This window comes from Castor canadensis, chromosome 19 (genome assembly GCF_047511655.1).
Source record: "Castor canadensis chromosome 19, mCasCan1.hap1v2, whole genome shotgun sequence".
Taxonomy (NCBI): Eukaryota; Metazoa; Chordata; class Mammalia; order Rodentia; family Castoridae; genus Castor; species Castor canadensis.
In genome coordinates, this window is record NC_133404.1 from 41,254,459 (window position 1) to 41,268,128 (window position 13,670).

The 13,670-nt window shown below is 39.4% G+C and overlaps 1 protein-coding gene across 5 annotated transcripts in view; it reads left to right on the forward strand.

The window, feature by feature from the left end:
• Window positions 1–13,670, forward strand: part of Fanci (FA complementation group I) — a 76,602-nt gene that overhangs the window by 22,462 nt on the left and 40,470 nt on the right. For all 5 annotated transcript variants that reach the window (XM_074061820.1, XM_074061821.1, XM_020165470.2 and 2 more), the window contains 6 exons: window positions 2,534–2,626; window positions 3,784–3,920; window positions 8,765–8,945; window positions 10,442–10,529; window positions 12,523–12,653; window positions 13,094–13,164. In XM_074061820.1, coding sequence (XP_073917921.1) covers window positions 2,534–2,626; window positions 3,784–3,920; window positions 8,765–8,945; window positions 10,442–10,529; window positions 12,523–12,653; window positions 13,094–13,164 — 701 coding nt within the window. The remainder of the gene's footprint in view (window positions 1–2,533; window positions 2,627–3,783; window positions 3,921–8,764; window positions 8,946–10,441; window positions 10,530–12,522; window positions 12,654–13,093; window positions 13,165–13,670) is intronic.

Consider the following 13,670-nt stretch of genomic DNA (forward strand, 5'->3'; position numbering starts at 1 on the left):
TGAGTCTACAGGATCTTTATTTTGAAGTGGAAAATATATGATGTCCTCACACCCACAAGCAAACCAAAAAGTTTCATTTTAAAACCTGTCCTAAGACTGGCAGAGTGGCTCAAGTGGTAGAGCACCTGCCTAGCAAGTGTGAGGCCCTGAGTTCAAACCCTGGTACTGCCAAAAAGAAAAGAAAAAAAAAAACTGTTCTAAGGAAGGAAAAAAAAAACTGAAGAATGTGCAGGAAACTCCATCTAATTTTAACTCTGTATTTCACATGACCTTCAACCTTGGTTTTTACTCTCCCTTGCAAAGGCCCTCAAACTCTTAAAGGGCCAGATACCAAATATTTCAGGTTTTTCAGGCTAGGCGGTCTGTCACAATTACTCACGAACTCAGCCATAGTACGCAAGTAAGTGTGGTTGTGTCCCAAAAAATTTATGTTTATGGACATTGACACTTGAGTTATATTTAGTTGTCATGTTCTGAAATATTATTCTTTGATCTCCGTCACCTCCAACCATTTAAAAATGTAGGACTGACTCTGCTCACAGCTGTGCAGAAACAGGTGTTGAGCTGCACTTGACTGACAGGCTGTAGTTTGCTAGGAGACACACAGTACTAAGGCTCCCCTACTGGTGATGCCAAACTGCCTGGCTAAGGTAATGACTAGCAGTTTTCTTCATTTCTAAAGACACGTGTATCTCTTTGGAGTTAAATAATGTATGGGATCACCACTTGAGTGCACGTTAGTCCCTTCCCAGCCTTTTAGGTGATGGTTTTTGTTTGCCCACCTAAGGTGTTGCATGTGCTAGGTAAGCAGTCTACCCGAGCTACATCTTCAGCCCACATTTTCCCATCTATTGATTCTTGGCCTAAATCAGTAGTTTTTCAAGGAATTGCAAAGTGGTAGAATTAAAATTAGAAAATTTTAATTGTGTCATTCTTCATACATTCTTAGCTGGCCTTCTTCTATAAAAGCCTTCCCTCTCATTGTTTTGAATGTCATTATATGTTGATGAGCCTTTTTTAGTTTTGTGTACTCATGATTCACTACAGTTTTCTGTTTTGAGCTCAAAATTACAAGTGGCCAGTTGGATCCTTCAGGTTGGCTTGTATGTCCTTCTGATGTGACCACATCGGTCCTCAAGCACTTTTGTGGCACAAGATAGCTAAGGATTGCTGGCACTTTCCTTCCCCATCCTGATGCCAGCCATTTCTCAAGGTGCCCTGAGTCCATTTTGTAGGAAAGAATATTTAGGGGCCGTGATCTGGGCTTTGAAACCCTCTTATCATCTCTGTTTACTCACTCTTTATGTTCATGGTAACTGTTCTTGGCCTGTTCAAAAGAACTTTGTTTTGTATATATATTTTTTTGTTTCTTTCATCTTGGATTTTGTATTTATTTCTCTCTTTTTGGAGGGGGGTTGGTATTGGGGATTGAACCCAGGGCCTCATGTTTGCTAGGCAAGCACTCTCCCACTGAATTGCATACACCACAACCCTCCTTTTTTTCTTTTGTTGTTTTGTTGTCATTTCTTCAAGACCTCAAAGACCTTTTTTTTTTTTTTAAATTTTTATTGAGGTACATTTACATAATTTAAAATCTATCCACTATAAGTACACAATTCAATGGCATTTCATAAGCTTACCTATTTTGAAACTACCACTGTAACCCAGTCTTAGAATATTTTTATCACCTTATAATGTCACTCCTTCTCACATCATCTCTGTGCCTGTCCCAAGCAACCCCCCAGTCTATTTTCAGTCTCTATAGGTTTTGTCTTTCTTAGACAGTTAATGTAAATGGAATCATATAATTCGTGGTCTTTTGAGTATGGTGTTTTCACTTAGTGTAATATTTTCAGAGTTCATCCATATTGTAGCATATATCAGTACTTACTTTCTCTTTTATTGTTGAATTTATTTCATTATATAGATAAATCAGTTTTGTTTGGTTACTTACCAGTTGATGGGCATGAGTTTTTTTCTGTTTTCAGTAATGCTGTTACAAACAGTGTGCACGTTTTTTTGTGTACATGTCTCATTTGCTGGTTTGTGTCACGCATTTATGTTTACGTTTTCAACAAACTGCCAAACAGTTTTCAAAGTGGCTGTTGTTGCACAGTCCCACCATCACTGTATGAGGGCTCCTGTTCTCCATCTTGGCCAGCTTGCTACCTCTTTCTTAGGGTACCCACTCAAAGGGATGTGAAATGGTATCTCATAGAGGTTTTACTTTGCGTTTCCTAAAGACTGATGATAATTGAGCATGTTTCCATGTACTCATTAGCTATTCTAATATTTTTGGTGAAATATCCAGATCTTTTGCCCAGTTTTTTAAATTAATTTTCTTGTATGAATTGTACTTTTGGTATTATATCTAAGAAATCCACTTCTAGTCCTAAAAATTTTCTGTATATTTTCTACTAAATGTTCTATAGCTTACATTTAGGTTTCTGATCCAGTCACACACCTCATTTTAAGTAGGCTGTGTTTTCTTTTACAGTGTAAATAATGACTCCTTTTTTGGTTTACATTCTAGGCTGGACAGCAAGGAGATTCTAGCAAATACTTGAGCCCTTTCAGCATTGCTCTTCTTCTCTCTGTAACAAGAATACAAAGATTTGAGGAACAGGTATTGTTTTTAATGACATTTTTGTTCCTTCTGTAGTTGATGAGAGGAAAGCATATAAGAACCAGTTTGGGGAGTTTTGGATTTGGTTTCTGTTGTTGTTTGGGGGTTTTGTTGTTTTTTGTTTTTGGATGCGTGTGTTGTTTTTGTGACAGGATCTTACTGTGTAGCCCAGACTGGCTTGAACTCATGTTCCCCCTGCCTCAGGCTCCTGAGTGGTAGTGTTACAGGTGTGAGTCACTATGCCCAGCTCCTCTTTTTCTTGTTAACGTTTCCTAAACAATTGCACCCCCATCCTGCCAGCAGCAAAAATATGCAGGCTCCACTCTTCTTGGGCTGCTGGAAGACATTAGATACTTGGTTTATTCCTCCCATTTCCTGTTGTGTAATAAGCCAGTGGTGAGGTGGGAATAAGAGTGGAATCATGTCAAATGGCCCAAAATAGCAAGAAAGGGGAGTACAATTGGATATTCACCAGCAGTTTTATTATGTTACAGCTTGCCAAGAAATTGTCCCTAGTTGATTGAAGTTAATGAGAATAGAGGAGATGCAGGGACTAACATATAAAATCCTTTGCCTTTTTTTCTTTTTGTGGTACTAGGGCTTGAACTCAGGGCCTTCACCTTGAGCCACTCTACCAGCCCTATTTTTGTGAAGGGTTTTTTGAGATAGGGTCTCAAGAACTATTTGTCCTGGCTGGCCTCAAACTGAGATCCTTCTGATCTTTGCCTCCTGAGTAGCTGGGATTACAGGCATGCAGGCGTGAGCCATGCCTGGCTGCCTTTTTTTTAATTGTATGGTTCCCAGATTGTGGATAAGAAAATTTTTCCCTACTCTCCCACCCCTTTTTGCCATTTTAATTTTGGGACAGAGTCTTGCTAAGTTGCCCAGGATGGCCTCAAAGTTGTGATCCTCCCAAATAACAGGGATTGCAGGCATGAGTCATTATGCCTTGTGTGTATTGTTCATACTGAGTTTTAGCCCTTTTCTCACAAAGGAAAGCCTGTCTTCCAACTCTGAAAATCATAATTTGTGTACCATCTCCACCTCGTTCAGCAGTTGTCACGGGGATACGTGTGAGGGACAGCTCATGGAAATGGTTCAGACTTGTAGCGTGAACTAGATTTTTGCTTCATTTTCTGTTTCTCTGATTATGTTAGGTGTTTGATCTTTTGAAGACTTTGGTTATGAAAAGCTTTAAGGATCTTCAGCTCCTTCAAAGCTCAAAGTTTCTTCAGAATCTAGTCCCTCAGAGAGGTTGTGTGTCCACCACAATCTTGGAAGTGGTGAAGAACAGGTGAGTTGTAAAACCACATTCCAAAGGTAGAAATGCAGTGTGGTGCCTTACTTATGGCCCATCACAAAAACCCAAAACAACAACTACAGCTGTCGACTTCATTTATCAAGGTATTAACTCTTAATTTGGTCAAGCAAGGGTTTTCTTTGTAGAGCACTCCTTCCATTTCAGGGCCTGATTGTTGACCACCTTGATAGCAAGATGAAACTGAAGTAGATTTCTTTGTTCCATGATGTTGCAACTCTTCATGGGCCTGAGTTTTTACTGATTTCTTTCTTACACCAGTAAAAAATACAAAGTTTCAATTACTTTGACTTTTGAAGTTTGGGCTGACAAGTTGGAATTGATTTATTGATTAATTGTTTTAGAAAAATTCATTTAAAACTACATGGAAAACACCAGTAACCATCCTCATTTTTATTTTAATTTTAGGATAAACATTAGCTGTTGTAACAAACTTTATTTTATCATACCTTCTTTGTTTATGGATTAAATATATTTTAAAGTTTTATAGTTTAAGCCATACTTAAGGCAGTTCTCTTCCACGTCTTATAATTCTGATGTAGATTGAATTTATGTGAGCTTGGCACACAGGGCAAATTTGAAACTGGGACTCATTATTTCTGAGTGCTCACCAGTTGGTAGGCTCTAAAACTTCTTTATCTGCTCTGTACCTGGTATTCTTTACCCTAAAGTTTATGGGTTAAAGAAACAGGCAGTAAGTAATAAGGAGATTCCCAAAAAGTGGCCCATCTCTGGAGAAATCTCGTTAGCCATAGGACGTAGAGGCAGCTCCATCTATAAATAGCCTGGAGTGAGTTTTTGACACCAGGTGGGATCAGAGCTTGGTGGAGAAGGACTTGGATAACATTATTAGATCCCCTAAAATAACTTGCCGGTTAGGTATATTTGTTTTTCTCTGTTAGTTAATTAACCTCAAAATAGTAAATCCTACATTTTTTGGTAGTATTTTATTTTATGTAGACTTAGATTTGTTTGTTAGTATCTAGAGTTCACAGATAGAGGCATTTCTGCCATAAAACAATGTATTCCTGAAAAACCTTCTGTTCTAGAAAATTGTACTCTAAAAATAATAGCACCTTGTGGGGAGAATAAGGTAGGACCGACTTAAAATATATTTGACATGTAACCCGTGCACTAAAGATAATATATATTCTTAACATAAAAGTTCTGTAATAAATGCACAAGTTTACCTTGAGCAACAAGTTGAAGTGACCTGGGAAGGGAGTTTCAAGATTGCTGAATTATGGGGGTTAGGACAAAATGCACAAATGCTGGTGAGAACTATGTAATAAACACTTCAGAGATACTGGTATGTTTGTGGACTAGGCCATGAGGGAGGAAACGAGGTAATGGGAACAACGAACTGTATCGTGTCCTTCCATGGTCTGCTGTGTTCAGCAGTGCTAGCTTGCCATTCAGACTTTCGAGATGCAAAGCATTAGTGAATTAGAAAAGAGCCACCTGTGAACCAGTACACCTATAACCCTGTCCCCTCCATGACAAGGATCCTCATAACACTTAGTTCTCTTCCTGTTTTCAAATGAACACAGGGTCTCATGCAGGCTAGGCAAGTGCTGTGCCACCAAGCTACATCCTCAGTCCTCCTTCTTCACTTTCATGTTAGGATTATTAAACTACACTTGATGTTTACTGGTTTCTTTCTTCACTGCTATTTTTTAGTCATAGGTTTTTCTTTTGTAAATATGTCATAAATACATAGATTTTGCAGTAATTTTTCTGATTTGCTTTGTGGGAATAAACTGAGTCTTTTCATTTCTGAAATTACCTTTCTTTTGTTCTCCCACTTGAACAATAGTTTGGCCAGCTGTAAAATTCTAAGTTCATAATCATTTTTCATTCTTTATCATCTAGAATTGCTGTGAAAAGTCTGATGGTTATCTGATTTTGGGGGGGCAATACTGGAATTTGAACTCAGGGCTTCAAACTTACAAAGCAGGCTCTATGACTGGCACTGGTGGCTTACACCTGTAATCCTAACTTAGCAGGCTGAGGTTGGGAGTTTGGACGTTTGAGGCCAACCCAGCCAAATAGTTCTTGAGACCCCATCTCCAAAATAACCAGAGCAAAATAGACTGGAGGTGTGGCTCAAGCAATAGAGTACCTGCTTTGTGATTGTTGGCTTTGTAACTTTGCAAGCACAAAGCCGAGTTCAAACCCCAGTTGGACCAAAAACAAAACAAAACAAAAAAAGCAGGCTGTCTGCCTGCTTTTTTGTTTTTATTTACTGTAGTAATCTGTTTTCTATATCTGACAGTTTCTTTTCTCCATCTATGACTGTTTTCTTGCATAGAAGCTTAGATTTTTCTGTTTAATCTTTGCTGTTCTGAAATTTAACACAGTTACTAAGTTCCTTTTCATGCCTCCTGCCTGATCTTTGGGGCAGCCCCTTTCATTTATGGTTAATATTCTGTTATTTTCTTTCTTCTCTGTTCTCACCTATTAATGTTGGAATTCCTTGGTCTCTTGCCATGTTGGTTTTTTTCATATTTTTTCTTTCTTTCTGTCACCTATTAATGTTGGAATTCCTTGGTCTCTTGCCATGTCGGTTTTTTTCATATTTTTTCTTTCTTTCTGTCAAAGTTCTGTGAAAATCCCCTAACTTTTCTTTTCATTAATTTGTCAGCTGCGTTCAACCTACTCTTAGGTTCATCTATTGAGTTTTTACTTCAGCAATCATGTTAGTCATTTCCAGAATTTTCAACTGGTTATTTTTCTTTTTTTGTTGTTGTACTGGGGTTTGAGCTTGGGCCTTGTGCTTTTTAGGCAGACACTCTATGACTTGAGCTACTCTGCCAGCCCTCAAATCTGTTGTGTGTATATGATTAATGGATTGGTTGATTGATTTAGAAGTGCTGGGATCAAACCCAGGAACCTGTGCATGCCAGGTCAGGACTCTACCATTGAGTTAGAGCCTCAGCCCTGTTTTTCGTGATTTTTTTAACCTGAATTTTTGTTCATTCTATAATATACTCTCTTATCTCTGAAAATATTCATTAAACTTTTAAGCTCTTCTGTTTGTTCTATTAATCTTTTCCCAGTCTAGGGATGTAGCACAGGGGTAGGACACCTACTTAGCTTGTATGAGGCCCTCGGTTTGATCCCCAGCACCAACCCCCCTCAAAAAAATAAGTTTTTATTAATCTTTACCTTCAGGTCTTCAGGTGTTAGTTCTCCTGGTTGACTTTGGTGCTTCTCCTTCATGGTGGCATTGTATTTGGTGACTATTTATTGTCTTACTATTCATTGTGTTCCCCATTAGATTGAGAGTACTGTATCTGTTTAACACCATCTACCTCTGATTTGGGGATAGTAATCTTGAGTGTGGGACCTTCCTAATCTTCCAGCATGTTGTTTCTTGAAGGGTGCTGCTCTGCCTCTCAAAGAGGCAGAACAAGTCTCAAGTTCCTCTACTTGCAGATACCATCTAGGGCCGAGTCTCTATTACTTACTTCTTGGCATAAACTAGGGCCTTGGCAGGGGAGCCTTGGAGGAGAAGGTAGACTTGGAAGTTAGGCACCGAACTGCTCATGTGACAGTTCCCAGCAGCCATCACAAAGCCTCAGGGCTTCCAGCTTACCCAGCATGTAGCAGGCACCTCATAGTCTGTGCTTCCTCTTTCACATTTATCCTACATTCTTTTCATTTACAGAGTCTTCATAATTTCTGGTCAATCAAAAATACTTTTTCTCTACAATTTATACATTGTGTGTGTATATACATACACAGCATTCATAATATACATGTGCTATATCATATATGTACATACACATTGTATGTACACATATTTAAAGGGGAAAGATTTACACAGAAATCTGAAGAGAAACCAGAGTATGTCATCTGTACATACTGGAGTGGGAAGAATGAGCGTGTACACAGTTTATGTTGATCCCAGAGCTCCATGTGTGAATATTGCTCAATCTGTAAAAGTATTGTGAGACTCTGCACGCCTCTTCTTTATTCTGTAGTGCTGCATTGCAACTTGGTGCTGTTTGCCTGTACATATAATGATAGAGACTTACTACTTCTACTAAACGAGGTAACATTAAGGATACAGTCATCCGGGACTGCACTGCTTTACAAAAGCTTGTTTGTAGTTTTAGTTCATGCTATTGAAGAAACCAGATTGTTCTTGTTAGAAAATATTTACTGAGGACCTTCTGTGTACCAGCCTTATGCTAGACTTTGTGGGTCAAAATATGACTGTGCCGTGGCCTCAATCCTAGAGAATATCACTCTTGGGAGACTAAGATTTGTAAGCTTGTACGTGATATGTCTTGTCAATTATGGGGGAATAGAAAAAACTCTTAATAGCTGGTCATGAATCTTGAATGGGAATCTCAAATAGTCATCACATTGAAATATTCTAACTTTTTCATCTGTATGTAAATAATATGCTATATGCCATGCACATACACATTTATTTGTAGGGAGAGGGTATGGTGGGATTATGACAGGTCTCATTACGTAGTCCATGCTGGCCTGGAACACACAATCCTCCTGCCTCAGTTTCCCTAGTGTTGAAATTACAGGCTGCACCACCCCACCTGGCTCTTCTACGTATTTTTGAAGATGCTATAGTTTCTGGATTTTTCTCTGCATTCTGTCTGTCCTTGGAGTCCACTTGCCTACCATTTCCATTACTCTAAACAGGAGTTCAGAATTCTGTCTAAGGACGCATGGGGGGAAAGTTCAGATGTGAAGCATGTTGGTTATCTTGGTTAAGAAATGTGTAACTTCACAGTGAGTGTAAAGGTAGGTATTTTACTAAGCTTTTTTTAACTAAACCTTGTTTTCTTCAGTGTTCATAGCTGGGATCACGTAACTCAGGGCCTGGTGGAATTTGGTTTCATTTTAATGGATTCATATGGTTCAAAGAAGATTGTTGATGGAAAAATGACTGGAAGCAGCTCCAGTCTTTCTAGAACGCCTCACCAGCACGCATGTAGGCTCGGAGCGAGTATACTGCTGGAAACTTTTAAGGTGAGACTCTAGTTTCACAGCCACACCCTAATTTTGTTTAAGAAATATAAACAGAGCAGGACATTTACTGGGGCCTTTGGTGGGTGAGGAAATTTGGTAGAGTATTATTCAGCGCTTGGGATGGCACTGAACCTTTTCAGGTCCAGGATGGAATGCTTACTTCCTTATCCTTTCTTCATGCTCGTCTCTCGTATTGTACTCACCGCTATTGTTTCTGACCATTTCTTAGAAGTTTGAATGTAAGATAGCTTTTCCATGGTCTTCTTTTCTCCCTTCAGTGTGTGTTAGGTGGCTTTTCATCACTTGGACAAACCTGAGAGAAAAGATTTCAAAGGAGGAAAGCTCTGTTTTGGCTCATGGTTTCCATGTTTCAGTTCATGGTTGGCTGGCTCCATTGCTTTGGACTTGAGGCAGAAGTATGGCAGAGCAGTCTGGTCACAGCATGGCGGCCAGAGGCCGCATGAGAGCAAGCGCATACAAGCCTGACCTGGGACTTCCTCATGTTTACCTTTTCTGCCATCCAGCCCCTCAGCCTGCTGGATGCTGCTGCCCACATTTGGGGCAGTCTCTCCCTCACTTGCAGTCTCACGTACCAATCAACTCTGGAAACACCCTCAGACACCCAGAAATGTTTATAATCTCCTGGGAGCCTCTTAGTTGAGTCTATCTGACGATCAGGGTTAACCACAGGCAGTAAAGCACTTTTGCTTTTATTTTGTTTTAATGCTATTTTTTTTTTCCACCACAGTCCTGGTGGTTGAACCCAGATCCTTGAATATGCTGGCAAGTGCTCTATCACTGAGCTGTACCCCAGCCTTCAAAATAGAATTTTTTTAGATTGTTGTACAACATCAAGCTTGAAGACTTATACTTATTGGTTCATTGTTTTTTGAATCCAAGTGGAGAATTTATGTTTTTTTTTTTTACTCATTACCAAATTATGATGATCAACTCAACCTTAATTTCTGCAACAAAGGAAGAAAAACTAGGTCATACCTGACGCTGAGCAACTTTCCCACTGAGTCCCTAAGTTACCTGTTTCACATGCAGTCTTTTGATGTCTTTGTATACCAGAAGGGTCTGGTCTGCTGAGAACGCTGTCTGGAGGTAATCAAAGTGTAAATTTAGTGTTTTAATCTAGAGCTGTGGCGTGGAAGGCACAAGAGTCAAGTGTATTTGGTAAGAAAAATGAGTTTTAAGAGAAATGAGTGTTTCTTCAAATAGGGTCTTGGACTTTTGCTCTTTTTGGGTGACACTGTTACTTTGTGTGATTTGTACTTTTGGGCTGGTAAAGTGGTATTTGCCTTGCTGATTGAATCCAGCGCAGAATGAGGGAGAGTTGTGATGCTTTCTTTTCCAGATGGTTCACGTGGTATTCTGATTTGTATGTGAAGTAAACAGTTGAGAAGCAAATTTCCCCTCCTGCCTAACATGCGTTGATACACTTATGAGCTGAAGGTCACTCAAGAATATTTTTTGCCCTCTGTTCTTTTTAGATCCACGAGATGATCCGACAGGAAATTCTGGAGCAAGTCCTCAACAGGGTTGTTAACAGGGCGTCCTTTCCCATCAGTCATTTCTTAGGTATTAAACTTTGAAAAGTTCTTAGGAATATTTTAAGTGTCATAATGACCTGGTCCTAGAAAAGAAACTTCAGTGATACAGTAGAATTTAATGTAGTATCTTTGATTATGTGCCAGTAAGACATAAAAGTCTCCTTTGCTGTCTGAGTGGGCAGCATTCCCATTCTGTGTCAGTGTTCTCTCTCTTTACTACTTCTCATGAGAGCTGTGCTGTAGCTGAGCAGCAAAGGGCTTGCCCAGCATGCCTGAGGCCCTGGCTTCCATCTTATCAAATGAGTGCTGTTCTGCCACTTTTTGACCTCCTAGTTTCCTACTCCATTCCTAAGTCAATACTTTTCTCTTAATTTCTGGTCTTATACATATCTCCTAATGTGTAATTCAGCTACCCTTTTCTAAACCACCAGTTTCCTTACTTTTTCTATCATCCAGCACTGTTCACACGCTGCAGTTTTTTAGATAGGTACTCTGACCACTGTGCTAGCTTGCCTCTTGTCCTACATGGGATCATGTTTTTCTTTCTCCCGTGACAGTAATTTTTCTTTCTTCCTTCTATCCTTAAATGTTAGTGTTCTGCAAAACTCAATACTTAACACTTTATTCTACTTTTTCTTCTTTCTTTGCAACTTTGAGATATATTTGAAATATTATAACCAGGTGTAATAATATAAAAGATACAATAATCTAAAACAAATTCTCCAGCCTGCTGAGGAAGATTCTCATTTGTGGTCAGAGAGCATGGCTGGTTTGAGGGTGGTTCTCTTAACGTCTACTGAGCTGCAGCTTCCTAACTTCCCAGCCTTCTTTTCTCCCTGCAGCAGTTCCACCTGCATATTTCCACCAGGTTAGTATCTGTCGCTCCAAAATCATCAATATGTTCTTTTATAAATCATGAGCTCTCGCCAGGCATGGTGGCACAAGCCTGCAGTTGTAGCATTTGGTAGGCTGAGGTGGGCAAATCACAAGTTTGAGGCCCGCCTACCTCTGCTCTTTTCTTGCATTTCAGGTTCTTGACAGTTTGATCTCACGTATTTTCCCCACATTAACTCCGATTATTTGCTTTTTCTGAACCTTTCATCCCACTTCTACTGATTTCCTCACCATCCTCTGAATATGTGACCATTCTTTCCTTTCCTGTATTTTATATAATGTAGGCCTTTTTGGTTCTTTGTGCTTTGAATGGTACTCACCTTTCAGATCCAAGTTCACATTCTTTCTCTTCACTGATTTTCTGAAGTAACGAACCCAAAGTGATCTCTTCTTGCTCGGAACTCCAGCTTAAACTCACTCTCTCTGGTGACACTGGGGTTTGAACTCAGGACCTCATGCTTGCTAGGCAGATGCTCTACCACTTTAGCCACTCCGACAGCTTAAACTCTCTCTTTACCATTTAGTAGGTAGTGAATGTTTGGTGTTATTAGATATTTGGTATTGTTCTGTTACCTAATTCTCTTGAAATGTATTTTCTTACAACTAAATTGTTAAATGTCTTCCCTTCCTTCCTCCCTTCTTTCCTCCCTCCCTCCCTTTCTTTTTGCAGTACTGGGGTTTGAACTCAGGGCCTCTAGGCAGACATTCTACCACTTGAGCCATGCCCCCAGCACTAAATGATTAAAATTCTTGAAGGAAGAATGACCCATGTTTTATGCTTTCTATGTTCCATAGGACTGTATGCTTGCATAATAATAATTCATGAGTATATTTGTTGGTTTAGCTTAGAGATACAAAAACTTGCTCCTTGTCTTGGCAGTGTAATGGGTTTCTTCTTTTAGACAGCTTAATTTTGTAGTCTTGAACTAGCAACAAAAAATGTTAAAGTATCCTGGTTACATTGACTGGAAAAAAAAGTTATGTATGCTTAGCAGTGAAAATTTTAATTAAAGCATATGTGACTTATTTTAGAAAGGAAAAAAGACTTTTTACAATCTTCCCATATTTAGTTTGCTTTAAATACCTATAGATATTTGAAGCAACTGATTATAGATTCTGTTTTTTAGACTTGCTTTCAGATATCATCATGTATGCACCCTTAGTTCTTCAGACCTGTTCTTCTAAAATCACAGAAACCTTTGACTATTTGTCCTTCCTACCCCTTCAAACTGTACAAGGGGTGCTTAAGGCAGTGCAGGTAAGTCTTCTCACCTAGTTAACTTGCCAAAACTGAGGATTATCTGTTTAGTGGAAGTCAGATGTACATTTACAATAAATTCTTTTTCCCTTGAGTCCAAAACATAAAAGCTTGTATTAAAAGGTCAAGGGCACTGAGTTATAGTGCTTTCCAAGTTGACCCCTCTTCATTTCATGGTCCTCCTTTGACTCATTTTCAAGTTAGTGAAGTGACTGATGTCTCTAAGGAAATTAGTGAGTACAAAGGCATTCACAACCAGTTTCAACTTACTGTTTCAAAGTATACTGTTACCCTTATTAGAATGCAGTCAGTGTCGAAACATGTAGTAAAACAGAACCAAAGATTATTATATATGTCAAATGCTAGCAGTATTGAGTAGAAATGAGCTAAAACTGATAAGCTAACTCGCTCTGTCTTTACCCACTGGATTGTCCTTTTAGCCGCTTCTCAAAGTCAGCATGTCATTGAGAGACTCCCTGATCCTTGTCCTTCGCAAAGCCATGTTTGCCAGGTAAGTAGTTCCTTTAGGTCGTAAGAAATTCTGCACCCGTCGTTGGGACTCAATTTACTCTGCCATGTCCCAGTGTCTCCTGTTCACAGAGGTGGTGTGAACTCCTGTCCAGCAGAGCACTCTGATCCAGTGGGCATGATGGCAAGTGCTTTGTGTGCTTCTCTTCATTTGGTCTTCAGAGCAACCCTGTGGAGTGAAAATTACTGCAGTTCCTATTTTACAGATAAAAACCTGAGATCTAGACAAGGTCAAACAGTAATTGATGGTGGAAGTAATCTAAGTTCAGAGTTTGTGATCTCAAGTGCTTTGCCACCCCTTGAATAGGCTCCAGGAAGAAGTTCCATTGCCACATTCTCTAAAACCTGAGCTGGCAACAGTTCTTAACGGGAAGAACCTTAGTTAAGAATAAACTTGAAAAATCTCTCACTTCAGTGATCATCAGAATCGTGGTCTAGTGGCTAGTGACCCAGTGAATTGTGAGGAGCCCGAGTGCCGTTCGGAGCTCA